This window comes from Lonchura striata, chromosome 4 (genome assembly GCF_050655825.1).
Source record: "Lonchura striata isolate lonStrDom1 chromosome 4, ASM5065582v1, whole genome shotgun sequence".
NCBI classification, from domain to species: Eukaryota; Metazoa; Chordata; class Aves; order Passeriformes; family Estrildidae; genus Lonchura; species Lonchura striata.
Window position 1 is genome coordinate 23,684,133 of NC_140706.1, and position 19,472 is coordinate 23,703,604.

The window sequence follows — 19,472 nt, forward strand, 5'->3', positions numbered from 1 at the left end:
TTCTAATAAGTGGCCAAAATGGGTCTTGTTGGATGGAGTTAAGCTGGAGAGGGAGTGGGACAAAATGGCATAACTGAATCAAGGAGAGAATGTGCTTTTGTTCAGACCTAAGTAGAAGGGTGCTGAACAGTGTTCAAAACCTGGCTTCAAATGTCTCAGGTTCATTTGAATTTGCTGTCTGGTTTAAATTGTAAACCCTGCTACGTAAAGACAAAATTTTAAAGCAGCATATCTGGTTTTAACCCAGTAACCGAAGACCGCAAAGTAATTTAACTTTTATTAGTCTTGGAAAAAATTTGAATACTTGCTGGCTTGTGGTCTGGATGTGAAACATACAAAAATAGTGTTATTTTTTCTGATGTCAAATCTGTTTTTTTCATATTAGTAGACATCCGATTTTGTTTCATTATATAATTATTCTTCAGGCAGGCAGTAAGAGACAATTAGCTCTTGAGACATAGTTTAGCTTGATAATTTTGTACTAATGCAAATGCCTTTGCATTCTGTGGTTTCAGCTCATCAAGATAAAAATGAAATCACTCAAATAAGTGATGTGAGGCCTCTTATGCTGCTAGAGTTTGTATGAACATGGGATTTCTAACTCTTGGAGACAGCAGCTGTGCTTTTCTGTAGGAGTTAACATTCATCAAACAGACTCATGTGTAGCTCCTAATGCATGAAGTACTTTCTGTCTGCAACTTTATTTTCATCCTCATGTGTCTTCTCTTATTTTTGCCCAAGTCAAAACTTTAAGAAACCAGAGAAATTCTTCAGACTTCATCTGAAAGTGAAATGCACAAAATTTATGGGATGCAATGCTATGCAATTAAGGCATCCAGCACTGGTTTCCTTTCTACTCTCTTGTCTCTGTCATCCACCAAGTTTTAAGGCAGCAGGAAAATTAACTTTCTTTAACAAAAAAATATCCTGTTTTATTGCTGAGTGGTAAAAATTAGTGGTGCTTTGAAAGGTAGAGAATGGTAGAGGTAGAAGGTAGTATAAACAAGTATCATTTCAAGCTAATAGGGAGAAATTGTCTAACAGTTTTTTAAAAGGTGGAGTCAGAGTGCAAAGTATGCAAAACACTACAAAAGTACTGGACTTAAAATTATTCAGCCAACTTTGCAGGGTATGATAAAAACAGATGGTTGGAGAGTGTGCTGATATTCCTGTTTTGGCTAAAATGAAGTAGCTCATACTCAGATACCTGGTGCTTCTCATCATGTACAAAACCAGCAATGGTGGGCTTGATACCAGAAGACAAATTAGCTTTAAAACATATTAACTGGCATAGTTAAATCATGTGGTGGTCGCATAGTCTCAGAAGATCAGTCTTCTTGGCAAAATAACATTGAGTTTCCAGCAGCCTCTCCAACTCCATATAAACCTTTTCATAGTCCCTGTGCCCCTAGTCAGGGAGTGAAAAATAAGCAAATATTCAGAAACTGGATTGACTACTAAGGTGAAATGATCCAAATATCAGGGAGATGTCAATGATGCTTTCATAGCAAATAAACCTGTCAGTTTCTTTTTTTTGTGTTTTTCCTTTTCTTTTCCCCGCTCTCATGGTAAGTCTTAAACACTTGCCCTTAATTCCAGATGACAGGGTGTTGTCAAACAGATGTTCTGGTAGCTTGCTGTAGGTGACTGCTTCTTCCAGCCTAAGCTGGGCAATATTAAGCATGAGAAGTTTAGAATTTGCAATTAATAAATTCAGCAAGAGACACTTTGAATTTTAGCCAGAAAGGAGCTTCCCTTTTAAACATCATGGAGGTTATTTCAGCTTTTAATATGGCTTTGGTACACTTGCAAGCAGACAGGATTGAAAAACTGTTTGAGCATGTGAATTCAACAACAAAGCTCCTGCTGTCATGCAGATATGTTGTCAAATTAATAAACACCAGGAGTGAAATACAATTCCTGTAAATGAATGCCTTCTCAAAATACTGTTGTGCTTGATACACAGAATATCTGGAATATTTAAATAAATTGTAGGGTTTGTTTGATTCCCCCCCCCCCCTTTCTTTGTGTAGAATTTTACTTGTAGATCATGCAGGTATTCTTGTTCTGACAGTTCTGCTTAATTTTCCAATTTGTATGGCAGCAGTATTCGTCCATGGTTGCACATACAATATTACTGATGAATGCTACATAACATTGGCAGTACTATATGCTTTTAAAAAGGAACAGAGAAAGTAGATTCTATTTATTTGCCATTAATTTAATCTGTTTGGAGAATATGTGAAATTTGAAAACAACCTATTTAGGAAAGTAACTTTAAGAAAATATTTCCTTTTTAAATACAGTTATATTAATTAATGATGAGTTTCAAGATCTATGGATTTTTTAAATTTCCAGTTAGAAGGAGGTTGCTGAATGTACATGAGTGTCAGGAGGTACATGGAAAATCAATGTGCTGATAAAGGACTTCCTCTCATTTTGACATCTGAAAACTGTAAATTAATTAATTCTTAAAAGTGCTTTGCAGTCCAACTTTGATGATATTTAAATATGCCTTTCAATGTTCATTCCTGCCAGTGTTTAATGTGGCATTTGAGTTGCCCTCTTGACATGAGTGGGATACTTTGGATGGGTAAGAAAGAGTGAAAATGGCCTTGGGGTAGGTCTGATTCTGTTGGGGAAGTAGCTGACTGAAAAGATTTCTTGGAATTGTAGAAATGTAGCAAATGTTTTGAAATTTGCAGTTCTTATTGTTTAGATTGGAAATGTTAAGCATATTTTTAATAGTGTCCTTTTTTAGTATTAAAGCATTATGGTGAAATAATTACATTCCTTTCAATCCATTTTAGACCTTACATGATATCCACTATGAGTAAAAATAAAAGTAACAGTAGGTAAAATAATTGTCAGGGGTGTTTTTTCCCTCTTCAGAAATTTATTTTCTACAATGCTAAATTGTTACATTTTATAGAAGGAAAATTTTATTTATTGATCTGAATATTTTTGAACAAGATGCTTAATCTAATTGTTCCTAGTATTTGTTTCACCCAGCAATAAACAGGGCAGAGAATGAGCACCAGTGCAGCTCATTGATCTGATAATGAGAGGTCTCATTCTGTGTCTTGCTTCCTGGCCAGGTCTATCATGTCTTCAGAGCTGGTGCTTCTGGAACTGTCAGGGCTGGTGTGCTGCATAATGAATGAGCCTGAACTGATGCAGGCTGCAGGTGTTCCAGTAATAGAAAAGAACAGTGTTTATTATTGTTGTATGCATCATCAATCGTCTTCCCTTTCTCCCTCTGCTTTCTGTGTCCTCCAAACAAAGCTTCCCTATATCTGCAGCAGCAGGGGAGAAAAGAGCAACAACGTACCCTATGTAACATTGCTGGGTTTTGTCTCAGGGGCAGCCTTGTAAATAGGTCTTGATTTGATGCTTGGGGTCTGTGAATGGGATGTTTGTATTGCAGGGGACAACAATATTGATTTATGAATTGCATTCAGCAGAAAACTCTTACTGGTTACTGTTATTTGTAACTGTCCTATTTCAGCTAAATCAGATGAATGAAAAATGGCTTTCAATCTAGTACTCGTAATGCATTGCAAGATCCCTAGCTCCTGGGGGAGCAATCTGTTGAAAGATAGGTCTAAACATTCTTTAATTGGGGAAAATCGTAGTTTTTGGGAGAAGGAGGAGTGGGACAGAAACAAATAGAGGTTCCTAGTTCTGCTTAAGATGCTGATGGCTCTTGGAAGTGTCTTTTCAAGGGTAAGCTGTGGTTTAAGATCTTACGGTAGTACTTCCTTTTCTGTTTATAGGCAGTCAAATCTACCAACATCTCATGACCATGTGCTCTAAGACATCAGCTGATTCTAGATAATCTGCAGTGTTTCTCTTGTCTGGAGCATTAATGGCAGTCACTATTCCCTTTTGCAGGGCTATTGCATGTCCTTCAAGATCTGGGTCAAAGGAGCCATGGAGAAGAGTGGGGAGAACAGAAAGCCAGTTTATTCTAGTAGAGGCTGCAGTGGGATTTCTATCTGTGTGTAATGTCACCATCATTTAGAGAGAAATAGTTGTTCTGTTTCACCATACCTTCCTATTTAGTTTCTGGTGGTTTTATTCACTTATGGCAGCATTCTTTTTGTGGCTATGTTGTATTTTAATACCACCTGGCAATTGCACAGCTGCTCACTCACTCCTCCCTTCCAGGAAGGTCAGGGGAAGAGAATTGGAAAGGTAAAAGTGAAAAAATTCATGGTCTGAGATCAGAGTAATTTAATAATAGAAATAAAATAATCCTACATTGTATTGAATAGGAAAATAAAGAGTGATAAATAAAAACCAAAATAGGCAAGTTTTGCAATAAAAAGCAATTTCTCACCAACAACCTGCCAATGCCCAGCCAGTTCCCCAGCAGCAGCTTCCCCCACAACTCTCCCTCTGCTTCTGTTGCTGTGCATGGTCCATATGGTACAGGATATCCCTTGGGTCTGTTGGGATCAGCTGTCCCGACTGTGTGCCCTCCTAAATTCTTGTGAGTCTAGTTTTATCCATGCTTGGTAGCCAAATGTTGTTTCAAAATTGGCTTAGCTGGAAAAGCATTCAGAGCAGGAGTGCTTTTCCTTAACTTTGTCCCTACAGAGGCAGGGACAAAGTAGATCTACTTCCAAAGAGTTATTAATAAAGATCTTGAAAGTATATGACTGAATTAAGGTTAGCCTCCTTTCTGCAGGAAAGTGGTTCTTTTTTTTTTTCAGTCTGTGATTTTTGAAGTGCATTGTTTTTCCTGTTTAGAACTACCTGCTGGTAGTTCTGCTGTTTGTTTGCAAGTGACTGCAAAACCATGGCACACAGCCCTGTTCCTGCTGAAGAATGTGCCAAGGGAGGACCCAGAGTACAGAAGAGACATCCAAGAAGCTCAGATATTGTTCTCAAAAGCATTGTGGTTTACCTCTTTCCCTTTTATTTGAAAGAAGTGAAGTTTTGCAGAGTTGTATTGATAGCAGGTAGAATTACACCTTTCAGCAGTGTTTGTATGACACGTCCCTATTTCCCATGGACAGTTTCCTGCTTTGCTTGCTCTGGGCTTCCAGGCTTACTGTCTGGAAAATCAAGTCTTAAATGCCTTGCTGAGCTATACTTTTATATATAGAGATATATATATTTAAATTGCACAGACTGTAAATGGGACACTTTACATGTGGACTTGCCTTGAAACAACTGGATAGTACTAAATTTAAAAGCTTCAAGGTAGACTGGTGCCTACTGATGCTCATCATTGGCATTTCAGAGGCTTCACTGAGACCTAAGACATTGAGTGTCACCTTTAAGTGGATGGTTAAATTTATTAATGTTTTGCTCAAGCGAACACCTAATTTCTTCAGAAAGGGAAGCTGGTGTCTCCTACCAGACATTTTTCATTGTAAAATCTCAGTAACAGTGCTGAGCTTTGGTAGTCTCTCTGACAGTGGTTAATGACAGGCTGAAGTGCTTCTAGTGCTGGGCCCCTCTAACTTGGAGCATCTCACATGTTTGTATTCCTGTCTCTGTGCAGCTTTAAATGTGTGCAGTTTTAAAGTTGTCTGCCAAGATGCACATTCCTGTCAGAAAGCAGCACACTGGCATCAAAAACTGCTTGTGCAAGAAGTAGTGCAATGGTCTTGTAAAATATAAATGCAGCGATTAATGTAAAATAGGTTAAAGCAGTGTAAAGTGGGGATTAACAAATCTAGATACTGCAGTGATCCTATCATCTCCTACAGAGCTGCTGATCTCTTCATTGCTTTGAGGGTTAGACAAGATGTTGAGTTCAACAAGGAGTCTGCTGCCTGTGTTGTATTTTGCTCTGCCTCTGCAGCTGTAACTAACAGAGCTTTAAATACTTCTAATTCAGGGCTGCCTAAACTTTCTAAAGCTGGAGGAGAGAAAATAGAGGGTTTTATTAACAGATGCTTCAGTTTCAACATATAGATGATACAGCATAGCATAAATCTTGGAGGAGCAGTTTTTCAAGAGTGTGGGAAACCTTTTCTAGACCTAGAAAAAGGAGTCAAAGGATAAAAGTGTCTGTTTTAATTCTTTGCTCTTTTAGATATGGCCAGAAACCCAGTTTCCTGGTCTGCTGGAAAGTTGCTAATGTAATCAACCTGAGACAAAGGAAAAAAATTCTCCTGTCCTTTGCTAAAAAACATTTTTGATTTGGTGATAAAATGTGAGGCAAATAGGTTATTGGTGGTACAACTGCTCTGTGTTCAGTAGCCAGAGCTTGAGTAATCTCCCTCCATCAGTACTGATTCCAACTTCAAGAAGAGTTAGTTAGGGAAAAAATAAGAGCTGAATCAACAGTTTCTGCATTTGAGACTAGTTACCTGTATACCCTTTTCTTTCTGTATGTAACTTGTGAATGGTGCCTGTCCATAGAAAGCCCCAGGGAATCACACAAAAAGCAAATGAATGATAACTTTAATTAGCCTTCCATTTGTCAGCGAGCAGACTGCTTATTTAACCTGGTTGGGTAAGAAAGTAAGACCTTGGGAAAGGGTGTTCATGATAGTAATTACAAGGCATCTGCTCCTCTTGCCTTCAGAGGTGCAGGAACTGCGGCTGTGTACTGGTTCACCCCAAAGCAGGGTAGGCTGTCAGCAGTTAAAGGGACAGCTGAACAGGGAGCTTTGCCAGGCAGTGTAGAGAGTAAGGCCAGATTCTCCAGACAGACAGGACTAGATTAAATGAGAGCCTTGGACTGAGGAGGTGCATGCTTGTCTTCTGGTCTCTTGTACTTGTTGACTTCACATTCATAGATGCTCCTCTCATCTCTGCTCCTCTGACCATCTGCATGGAGTCTTGCTTTTGCAGAAAAGTGCAAACAGCTAAAGAATGTCTCGTTATGGTAAGATGTACCTTCCACCAAATACAAGTTATTTTCCTGAAATAGTGCTTCTTCTTCCTTCTTACCACTTAAGAAGTAGGATGAACACTTTACTGGTAAATCCATGGCAAAAACATACAATTCTTGCCTTTGTTAATTCCCATTAAAACTAAGAAAGGGATGATAGATTCCTATAAAGGATTAAAATTTTTTAAAAATTATTTTCTTTTTTACCAATAAAAATAACTCTAAATTGAACTCTTGATTAAAAACACCTTAGGGTGCTCTGTCATGTCTGTTGTCTAGTACCTAGTTTCGATAACACTGGAGATAAGAGTCTGGTTGCCCATAAAACAACAATGCAATGCCAATCTACTGACTGTCAAACACAAATTAGTTGTAACAGATGACCTGATGCTAGGTGAAGCTTTCAGGGCATGTGCTGCAGCCAAGAGAAATCTGACAGAAGTAGTTTTTAAGTTCCCTTCCTGCTCTTTGCTCTGCCCCACCCCACCCCAAAGGGAAGGCTGCAGTATCTGGCAATGCACCGGGAAATGTATACAAACAGCATTAGGGAGGAGAAATGAAAAGGAAGCTGATTTTACTCTATCATTAAATTTTAGCACTCCTTAGCAGCTTGCCAGCCAAACAGGATTATACTACCACATGTCCTGGCAGAAGTGCGCGCAGCTCTGCAAGATCATAAATCCAAGCAACGTATGGCAACCCTGCATGTTTAATACTGCTGTTAACAATGCAGAGTTTCAGTGAGGAAAGCTCTGGTGGTGGGCAGGATTTAGCAAAGACAAAATCTTCCCAGACTTAGCTTTAAAGCCTTAGGTAGGGTAATAGCTGCTGCTGCTGGTGGTATGTACTACTCTTTCAGTGTTTCTTTTGCTGAGTCTCCTAAACAAAGTAGTAATGGAGCCAGTTTAGTCTACACTTTAAATATAGGTGTCCATTCATAGAATCATGTCCTCATTAATCTAGCAAAGGATCTGAAAAAACCCCAGCTGTTGTGTTTTTTCAGTTGTTGCTCCCTCCATGGAAAACAAAAGGCAAGTAAATAAAGTAAATTATTCCTTTAGTGAAGATTTAGAATTGGGCCCACCAAAGGAGAGTGTTTCTATCAGTGGATATGGTTTTTCCATGCTATATGTTGACACTAAACTGTCAGCTGACCTGATCAACAGTGTGGCAGAAGGGAATTTAAAGCAAATGGGGGAGAATATGCCATTTTATTCTATTGCTGCTAGAAAAACTGAAAGTATAAAAAGAGTGAGTCAGCTTTTTGTCTCATCAGAGAATAATATGAGGATGAATAGTCAGAGGAAAAGAACAAAAGGGTCTTCAGCACGGGTAGTTAACTTTGCAAATTGCAGCTAAACTTAAGTGACCAGAAGTGGAAGACCTAAAAATAATGTTAAGTGCTTTCTTTGCAGATTAATCTTGCTACCAAAGTGTGAAACCTCCCCTCTTTCTCCCATATATTCTTTATATTTTCAAGTTCTGTATCCCTGTTGGCCACATTAGTCATTCTGAGATTGTGCTGGTTTTGTTCCTGATGGTAGAATTACACACTAGAGATATTTGTTTGCTCTTTTACTGATTTCAGTAGTAAATTACCTCAATACTGTAAAGCCTTGGAAGGCTTTGAGCTGAGTGCTTGTCATCATTTGGCTTTACTGGAAAACAGGTATGTTAGACCAGTGGTTGTTGCCCCTGGAAAACTCCATTCATGCAATATTCAAGTTTCTCTGAACTAAATTAACTGTAGCTTCCTAGTATTTGTAATAAAGCTGTTCGGGACTGGTTTGCATTGCTATGATTTTAGCAATTTAAATGCCTCTGTGACATAAGAGAGAGGGAGCTCATGCCTGGATGACGTGTCCATTTTTGCAGACAGAGAGGTTTCATGACAGCAGGTTGATGACAGAGAGGTTGATGACAGAGAGGTGGCTGAACCAGGCACCAGTGAAGGGTTTCCAGGCTCCACTGTCACAGCAATGCGGTGCAATTCTGGGCTGCAGAGGTGAAACTGGTTTTGACTGGACGGGGTTGTTTAGTTCAGAAATCCCTTGCCTATGCTATATGAAAATGGAATTTAACTTGCATATTCATCTTATTAGCTCACATTATAACTCAGGGAAGTAGGAATTCATTACTCTAGAGGAGGTAAATCCTGATGCCCTAAAAGCTGTCTTGCTTCTTTAGGTGGTTTGTGTTCCCTGTTGCTTGTACAATCCAATATTCTCTATATACATACCTCATTATTATAGTTACTTTTATATCTTCCTAGTTAAGTAGCAGGACCTGATTTTTTCATTTAAGACAAAAAATTATTTAGGGGAAAATAACGCTTGCACAAAATAGAAAGGCATCATAGTCACATACAAAGACATGATCAGTTTATGAAACTTTTTGAAAATCTTCCTCTCTTTACTGTCATGCTTCATAAGCTCTCAAAAACACATAACAAGAAACAAAGACCTCTTTTTGCAGTGTCTCTGATTTTTTTCACTGCATAGCATGGTATTTTAAGATGTGCACATAGAAAATGAAACTGTTTTCAGTGTGTTCTCTCTGATGACCACGTGTTTATTTAACTACTTATATCGTTTGCCTAGATAAACTTCACCTGAGGCCAGCATCTCTTCACTAATTTGTCACCTTTTCTTTTTCATGCCCCTAAGCTGTTTTGACATAAGAGGCTTTGCAAGCTCCATCTCAGGAAGCACCAGCAGCAATATAAAATGCAAGGAAAACAATGTAAACTGAAGCTTTGGGAAAATAAAGTTGTATAATATGGCAATGGTTAGTGGCTGGATGATGGCCATCCTTGATGATATCAATTTTGTAGCATGTGTAACTGCAAAGAACAAAAGAGTTAAACAGCAACAATGCAATATATACCAAGTGTTACTGTATGCAAATACGTATTGAAGTTGTTGCCATGAAAAATTTTCATTACTCATTTTAGGTTCATTTTCTGTTGTTAAATGGTGGGGAAACAGATAAATACATACAGCATTTGAATAATTGCCCTGGCTGTGACACTTGTAGCTTTTTACAGAGAAGAAAATATCATCCAGATGATGAATAAAAACAACGCCTCCTCACATAAATGAAGCACACAGTAATAAATGGTACTGTTTTGCTTCTCTTCTCTATTTTTAATTTCCAGTATAACAGAGAAATGCAGCTTTTTTCCACTCAGCTTTATAGAACTTGTTAAAGAAGTGGGAGGCTATTCTAATCATTAGCAAGATATAGTTTGTGTTTTGTATTTAATGTACTTTGTTCTAACTCTGGCACCACAATAATTACAGTATGCTGCCATTGCAGAGCGGATGGGGAACTCTTCCATCTATCCTGCTTCCTTCTGCACTGCTTAAGTGTGCTGGTCTGTACCAGTGAGGGGGGAAGAGTGCAAGCAAGGTGGAAGATGGAGTTGTGTCTCCAAAGCATGTAAGATATGGCAATCTGGAAACCTGGTCTTGCAAAGAAAGGCCAGGTCTCAAAAGTTTTCTCAGTTAACATCTTGGGTTTTCATGTTATTTTTTTTTTCCTTTCCTGAAACATCAGTCCAGAATACAGAGTACCTTGCACCTGTTCATGACTGGTTTTGTACAGGTTCAGCTCTGAACACCAATTCTCTGTACTGTGAAAACTGATGGGCTAAAGATTTGTTCTTCCATTTTGCAGTTTTCTGTACCTGGTTGCACATGAAGAATTTCCGTTTTTTTTCTAGTGAAGCTCAGTAGAAGCGCTGCAAATGCTGTCCTTTAGTCCTTGTTTGTCAGTGTTTTCAGAGTTTCATCCAGCAGACTGGAGACTTTTATTTCCTGAGATAGAGATAAGCTAGTAAGAACAGACCACTGCTTATATCAATAACATGAACACATTCCTGTGATGCATGCCACTGTTTTGTGATGTCGTGGCTAATGCACACACTTTCATTTTTCCTGGAGTTTTGGTAAAGTGTGCACTTTGCTATGTGGGATTCTCTATGTGCAAATATGAGAGCACCAATCCTTTTGCTTGAAATCCCTTTGTCTCTTCCTGCGCTGGGTGTGCTGAGCAGAAGTGTGCCCCAGGTTTGTCTATGGGCCTGCAGTAATTCTTCATGAGGGTATGGCCCAAAGTGGCCTCTGCAGAGAGGGAGCTATATGTGTGTGCATGCACCAAGAAAGAGCTCTGTTTTCCTCTGGAAAAGGTGAATCCAACTTCTTGCTTCTCTCAGTCCTATTTTGGGTTTATCTTGTGTCATTTATATTGTCATCTTCGTGCTTATTTTTAGTTTCTAGCCTTTCTCTGTTGAACTGTTTTTACATTTTAATTGACTAAATCAGGAGACTTGTAGGTGATTAATGTTTTCCCTCTGAAGCTGCATCATCTAGAACAGGCATAAACCTTGCCATGCTTCATTTACTTCCAGTTCCTTTTCAAACAGACGTGCACTGTTCCTGGACCTTCCTGTCTTTCCTCACCTCCTGTCAGTGTGTGCTGTACCTCTCACTGGATGAATTCATGTGCCAGCTGTGCATCTGTATTTCATGATTTTATTTGTGCAGACAGAAGTAGTATATGAAACCTTCCTACATCATCAGTAATAACAGCAATACTCATGTGACAGCTTTTGGCAGGTAGAGTCCTACCTGAATTGTGGTAACAGTTTCTGCTTCCTGATAAATGAGGTTCTTCAACAAATGCATATCTGGGACATTTGGTGTTGAGGAGTGAAATAAGATGATTATAATTTTTCTTTAATTTTTTCATAGATGAAAAAACTACTTGAAGTCAGGCTGCTATCAAGTAGCTCTTCTTGTTCCTTTCTGTACTATATCTTGTGGGTAAAACAAAAGTCAGTTTTGATATGCATCCCAAATGCTAATGGCTTTATTGTCATTATTTCCCCATGTCCCAGCAGATCAAGATTAGAGATGATTTACTATGACTAGATATAGTTTAAATCATTAAAGGTAATTTACTACAAATTACATGTGGTTTCTTCAGAGTTAGGAGTGCAACACAGTGCCTTGTTCTGCTTTATGCATTTGCGTAAGATATGATTGATCATTGATGCCCTTATGATACATTTTTCAGGGTATGGGAGAATTTCCTTCACATTGAACAAAAAAATACAATTTTCTGAGGGAATAGATTTTAGGCTTTGTATTTCTTTGCATTTCAATTTAAAAAGTGTTGCTCTCTGTCCAAGACTACCCAGTTATAACCAGCATTTCTGAAACTGATGCATTCCCTAATCCTGTGGGACAGTTGCAAACTTGTCAGTTTTTATAAATTGCTGTGTTTATGACAGGAAAGTGGAGGGCAAGGGTCTTATATATGAATATAACTGCAAGGAGAAAACAGGGGAATAATGACAGATGTGTCTCCAAGTCCCTGTTTTCTATGGTGGAAGCAACACCCAGAGCAATGGCCTTGCAGAAAGATTGGATGAAAGCCATGAGAACTCAATAAGCATCCAGTAAATGTTTTGCCTGGGTAAAGAGAAGACCTCCTGCAGGGCAATTAAAACTGGTTTTTTCTTTGTATTGTTTCTATTCAATACTTTCTAAACATAGTAACTATTTTTAAATCTTTTGTGATCATAATAAAAAAGTACTATTTACTTTTAACTGAACATATTATCTGTTGAGAATGATATGAGGATGAATTGTCAACACAGTAGGAGTAATAAACGTGGATTCAGTTATGCTTGTAGCATCCAGCACCCAGGCGAGATTGGGATTCCTGGAAGGTTTCTAGCTGGTCCATCCCTAAGCAGCACAGTCTGGCTTAAGAGCTTGTCTGGCAAAGTGAACCTCCTGGTCCAAGTGTACTGGGGGGACCCTTAGCTTCCACTGAGTTTGTATTATCTTAACATTCATGGTTGAATTGCTGATATGAAGCATCTTTTGATACAAGCAGGAGTACCAAGGCATGTGTCTGAAGGGCTATAACTCATGCCAGTGCTTTCAATAATCTTTGCTTATTCTATAAAGATGATAAGTTAAGGACTAAAGCTCAAGGCTTTAGTACAAAATGTTTAATGTGATGCAAAAAAGGCAGTAAAGATGCATAATTTGTCTAAATACAATAGTTTTAAAATTCAAAGCACTATAAAATAAAACTTCTAAAATATTCTGAAGATTACATTGTAGTTTTTCTTTTGTTAGTTTTGGTTTTTACTGCTTGAAAACAGTCTGCAATTGCAGACTGCAATTGCACTGTCCGGAGCAAATACTTGGTGCTATATGTTAAATTGTTTGATGCAATGGGAAAGAGAAATGGACATGACTTAGTCCTTTGCAAGGCCTGTTAAGCTCAAATGTTCCTTACACAGCATATGCTCTAACTGAACATTATGAATTGCACTTGTAAAGCTCACTGTCTAATAGATGTCACTCTTGTTTCCCTCTACTCTTTTGCAGCAAGTGACGGGCAGAAGTTTTGGTGAGAAAGATTTTCGTTCAGGATTAGAAAACGGCATTCTTCTGTGTGAGTAAGTAATGCTTACAGTTTTGAGCCCTGAATAAAATCTTGACTGAAGCAGGAAACAACCTTAGCTAGTATGTCCCATTGTTGATTTCCTTTTGAGAGTTTTGACATTGTGCACAGTGGTATTTCACTGCAGTATAATTTCAGTGCCAAAGCTATTGTTACGGTGAGGGTTGAAATGTGGCTTAAAGAAAACAGGGTTTGTGAAGTGCTTCCCTCACTCCACCCCAGGTCCTTAGCTGAGTTATGTAAAAAAAATTATTTGGTTTGTTTTTTGGTTTCCTTTTATTTAATATTGTTAACCACACATTGGCAAATGGTGTTCCACACCTGCCTGTGGATGTCTCTGCCACAATGAGGCGTTTTGGACCAACTCCAAGTCTGAACGCTGTCAGGAGCTAGCCATCTGAATACCATCAATACACAGCTGCTTTAATAGTTTCTGGAAAGGTTAGGTATCCTCTAAATTTGGCCTAAAGGTGTGTTTCAGTGACGTGTTTTGTAATTTTTGGATGAAAGATACAAGTTAGCTTTTGCACATTTCTCTCTGTAGTTCTAATGGCTAGTTTTTAGGAAGAGTCTTCCAAAACCTTATTATAGGTTTACATGCCAAAGCTAGTGACTTCTAAGAGCAATTTGGAAATGTGCTCTAATGCCCTTAGTCCTTTGAAAATCAGGTTGTCAGGCATCTCTGAGAGTCTGTTGATCTGCATCATCTATATGAACCAAGTTAGTTCCCTGGATATGCAGGATTCTCACTGAAGATTATAAATCTGTCTTTGCACACCAGAATGATGAAGCTTATGCAGAAGTGAATCCATACTTATAAAGGAGATCTCCTGAGATGTGTAGCTGGACAATTGCAGCTATTGGTAAAGTTTTGTACTATTCCAGGTACTGGAACTTGGAAGCTTCAGCAGTAGAGTTGAGCTAATATCCTGTAACTCAGCTCTAGGTAGCTTACCATAGATCCAAATCCTACTTGTGTGAATGCTTTTATATGTCTCACTGGTGTCATTAATCAGACAGCTTGAACTTTAGTTTTTAAAGGTGAAAAAATATAAAGGAAATGATGTGATCTATTTTCATTGCAGTTGCGTGTCTTTGCTGAGGAGTGGCTTTGGGAGGAGGGAAGTAGTTATTATTGTTGATCAAAAGTTGTGTAACTCAGAAGGAGCATACCCTTTTTGTATTTAAGGGTTGCCTCTCGCAAAAAAGTCTCTCCTCTGTGTGTTGAAGGGAAGTGCTGTGTGCTGAATCACTTCTCAGTGCTCTTTGAATGTTAAGGTTGAATTGTGTTGCATGAAAAGCAAGGGCTGTGTATTTCAAGATTAGATTGTAATCTTATCTGCAAGTAAGCAGAGGTAGTCTGATTTAAATACTGTAAATCTTTAAGATGGAAGGCTTAACTAACTCATATGTTGCTAATGAGACTAATAAATATGCATTTCTTAGAAGGTTGTGAGCTCCAGTAATAAGCAGGTCAAGGGACAGCACTTGGTTATACTACATAACTGTTCTGTGATACTGGGCAAATTTCTTGTCCTCATTTACCACTTGTGGATGAGTGCAAATCAGCCTGAAGGAACTACCTCCTCATCCTCCAATCTTAAAAGCCATGAAGTTTGTATTGCATCTTGCTCTTGGTTAGCAAGCTGTAGCTAGTGTATAAAACTCTATTAGGCTACAGAGCCTTAATGAGAAAGCCAGTAAATTGGCCTTCAAGTTTGATTTCTTGATGACAAACAAAGTATAGCACCAGCAGTAAAAGTGTACTCCTCACTGGTTCCAAGTCCACTGTAAAAGAGAGAACTCAACAGAAATTTTTGGGTCTAACACTGAGAACTTCTAGAGTATCTTCCAAAAGTACTTTGTCAATTGAAGCACTGATAGTTAATTTTTTATCTGTTGCTCAGTGAAGAACATCGCAAAGCTGCCACAAGCTGTATTTCTAGACAAGTTTTTTGTGACTTACTGCAAAATTACCAGGATACCTAATGAAAAAAATGTAATGGTATACAAATTTTCTCTTAAATCCCTGTCTGTCTGTTGTGCATTCATTGCAGCTGACTTCAACAAGTAGATGAAAATCTGATCTAAGTCTCTGACAATTTCAGAAGACAAGAAATAAATTATAGCTGTCTTGAATTCCTGAAGATTGAAGAAATTGTTTTTTGTCATGTTCTATCTGATTTGTCGAAGTTTTAGGGAAAAGCAAACTTACTTTTGTTTTTATCCACAGGCCAGTACTCACTGCAAGTGGCCTTAACTGGCAATTCATAGCCAGACACTTGAGTGAGTGATATCCTTTGAATGTGGAATAGTTGTGCTTAACTTCCACGTGGCTGTTTCAGGGTTTTTCTTGCCTGTTGTATTTTGTGACAAAGACTGAAAGTGAGTTTGGGCTCTGAGGGATCCCAGCAGCTAGGGGACTGGAAGATGCTGTCAGGAGTGGGGACACAGTTAGCATGCCTTGAATGTCCCAAAGATGTCTCAGGCTACCTTCTGGCTTTGGAGGTGTTTTGCAGAAGGGAACAGGGAAGTTGCCATGTCAGAGTCCATTCCCCAAAGAGACTGGTGAGTGCCAAAGGGTGCAGGGGGAATCTCTATCTCTGTAGCAGGATTGTTTGACCCTTATACACAGTAATGCCACTTGATCCCAATGTTGATGTCCTAGACAGCCTACAGACACAAGCAGACATCACTGCAGTGGTTATAAATGATTCATTCACATCTAGCAATAATCCACATATTTTAATAAATGAAAACAAATGCAAGTGTGCCATGCCAAAAGCTCAAGCTCTTGGTATGAATGGATGGTGGAGCAGTGCAGATGTGTATGCTTGCCACAGGAACCTGCAAGCTTTGCACCTGCCTCTCTGGTGGTGTTTGTGCTGGGGCTGGCATTTTGATCTGGCCTCAGTACGAACTTTATGGCTTGACGCACTCAGCTGAGGAGCTGAGGGGCATACTTAAACAATACAGGATGCCATAAAGCTACAAGTCAACAGATGAGAGCAACACAAGCTTTTTCTTTTTTCTGGCTGTTTGAAAGCCCACTTGTGCACTTGCCCAGAGAGTGGTGACTCTTAATTGTTCACCCAGCTGTGCTGAGAAGCCAGTGACTATGACTTCTGTTTGCCTGAAATGAGTTCATGTTTTTTTAGCATAGCTGTCTGACATCAGTGCCAATGGTGATTTCAGCAGGGATATAATAGCTATATAGGCAGAGGCAGTTCTTTCTTTCTCTGTTCATGCTTTGTGAATTAAATTCTCGTATGAAAAGACTGAGGAGTTTCTGCATGGGTGGGCAAATGTGCCTTTCTGGGATCATGGTTGAAAGCAATATGATGCAGGAATACAACACCAGTAGCAGGAATATCACTGGAAATCCCCTATTGTTGCTCCAGCACATGTTCAATTTTTTTTTCTCCTTTGATACATAGCTTTCATATTTAGGTTTGACCCAGATATCATAAGAAGCTAGAGGATTAATCAGAAATAAATTGGATCTGGTTTTTGCAATGCTTAGGTGTTCCTATTCTATGGATTTAGCCAACTTGAATGAAGGTTGACTGCCAAAAAAAGTGCATATCGTGTCTCTCTGTCTGCCGTGCTGGTTTGGGCAGTCCTATTGTATTTTTTGAAACAGCAGGTAAGGAAGTCAAGATAGCTTTTATTTCTAACCATGCAACAATTGCTATTAATTAGTTTAAAAATTATTACAAGAAAAAAAAAATGGATGTCTTGCTGCAGTCTTGACCAGTTGTTACTGCTCTAATATCCTTGCAAATGTATTTTCAATTTTTTTTTGCCCTTCTCCTTGCTGCCCACCTCCCCTTGTCAAGCTCTGCTACTGCAGGATTCCTTCCTTCATGTTGGGTATTCAGCAGTTAAAGAGGTCTCTGTAGGGATGTGAGACTTCAAAAATCTGAGTTAATTGCTTGCTTTGATATGATTATTCAAACAGAAGATATATCCAATATATCTCTAAGAACTTCTGACATGGAATTGGAATTGTATTTTCTTTCAAATTTTCTGTGGAATCAAGTAATCCAGTCACCCTGAAAGTTATATTAGTAGTAATGAGATTCTAATGTCAGGAGCAGGAACAGACCATAAAGAAAAAGAAAAACAACAATGGGGATATGAATCCTGTGTAAAAGACCTTAAACAATGAACCAAACCAGCTGGATATTAGCAGTAATTATTTGGCTTTGCAGTAGAGTCTAACAACATTATGATTGTGTGTAATACCTTGAGTTCTGTATGTAGAACAGTTCAGCTGTGTGTCTGGTTTATGTATGTATTAAAATCAATTTATAGCAGTACATTCAGACAAAATAAATCTGATTTTTCTCAAGCATGAAAGTTCTAACAAATATTTCATTGCATATCATACACATATAAAAATGAAAGAGGACTAACTGTATGTGGTTAAAAATGGATGTCCCTTTCCCATGCAATTCTGGAAACCAATTTATGACCACTTTCCCAAGGTCTTCTTGGTTTTTTTAGAGACAGTTATTTTATCTATTAGCACATGTCATTATGTAACTTTGTCAAATGTGCAGAAACTATGGATTATTCTTTGAAACTATGCTTATTCTTTGACTCTGTAAGTTTTATGTTGTTTTTTGAAAGAGGAGATAAAAAGATGTTCTACTTTTTTTAAGTAATCTTGGTAAAATTGCATAAGTACAGTGAACTAAAAAAAAGTTGTACACTTTTTCTCCTGTAGGATAATATATAGGAAAGGCAGTTCTCTTCTGCTGTGCATACTTGGAATATATGCTCTTAAAAAGTACAAGAAAGTTTTCAGATTTTATTTTTAAGTAAAAAACATGAGAAATTAGCCATGCACATAGATTATTTTAATAGTATTTAAAGCAAATATGAAGAGTGGCTGTAAATCTGAGCAAACTGAAAGTGATTATGACCAAGAATTACTTAATGGAATTTATTGTGTATTCTGTCATGAGAATTATTTTCTTCCACAAGTGAAAAATCCCCTTAGCTTGTAATCTTCATGTTGATGGTGATGAATGAGCTGCGTTTTCTCAAAGAGCAATTCTATTAGATGTGCACCCTGGTTCTGGTGCATCTGACCAAAGGGCTGGCTATGTGCCAGATCAGTACAAGTGTAATGCTGTGGAATAATAAAACTTCTGTGCTCTGAGAGTCAGTGATACCGTGAGGTATGAAGAACAACCTTTGCTGCATATATGGTGTTTCAGTTGTTCTTCTTGCAAGTTAATGTCACTTATGTCATCTGGTAGGGGAAAACAAATAGTATTTGTAGCTTATAGAATTTTTCAGATATATCATTCTAATTGTCTGTTAGTGTTGTGGGCCTGGCTTCAGTTCAGCACTTGTCTGTGTAGTGAACAGTGGAGAAGTCAGTGGATGCTCAGCCCTTATGCTTAATTAGTATTTTGCTTGACTTTCCTATTCTTGGAAACTAAGAAATTGTTTGAGTTTCATAGGCATATTTGAAGTTTTGAATGTGACCCATGCTTTGAGGTGAGAAAGAATTTGTATTTTCCTGTGGTTTTCAGACTGTGCTTTAAAGCCAAAACATTATCAGCATCACGAATTTGGCATGTCTCCAGGTTTGAGAGATGGGCCCCAAGACTCATTAAGCATTAAGATTTAGGTTCATGTGAGGACATTTGAAATAGTTTTATATGAATACAGAGTCCTTAATCTGTAAGTTTTATTGCTGTTTCCTAATGAAGACCTATTTATTAATATGGTTTAGATGAGGGGACAAAGGTAACATAAACCCTAATGATGATGAGAAGAGGGGAATAGACAGTGAGGGGCATGCTTGAGCAGACAGAATGACCTATCTTTGTATTTATGTTTTAAAAAAATGAATTTCAGCAGACTGAATAATAGAGCTTTTTCACTGATGCATGGTTATTGACAGGGCAGGAGACTGTGGAACACTGATCCACTCAAAAGGAGTGTTGCTCAAATGCAAAGCAAGGTAATCTTGTGAGAAGTTTCAGCTTTTCAAGAGTGTATGTTTAAGAAAGCATATTTAGGAGTTTTAGAAAGCACATCCACAGCCGTTGCTACTCAGTGTAAAAACTATGCACAAATTGTAAATGTATAGGTGCATGAGATGCTCTTC

General features: G+C 38.3%; 1 protein-coding gene across 6 annotated transcripts in view; it reads left to right on the forward strand.

The window, feature by feature from the left end:
* The window catches only part of LIMCH1 (LIM and calponin homology domains 1), a 173,337-nt gene that overhangs the window by 50,504 nt on the left and 103,361 nt on the right, over positions 1 to 19,472 (forward strand). For 5 of the 6 annotated variants that reach the window (XM_085577833.1, XM_085577826.1, XM_085577825.1 and 2 more), the window contains exon 2: positions 13,267 to 13,337. The exons of the other annotated variant lie outside the window; for it this stretch is intronic. In XM_085577833.1, coding sequence (XP_085433959.1) covers positions 13,267 to 13,337 — 71 coding nt within the window. The remainder of the gene's footprint in view (positions 1 to 13,266; positions 13,338 to 19,472) is intronic. 6 annotated transcript variants of the gene reach the window in all.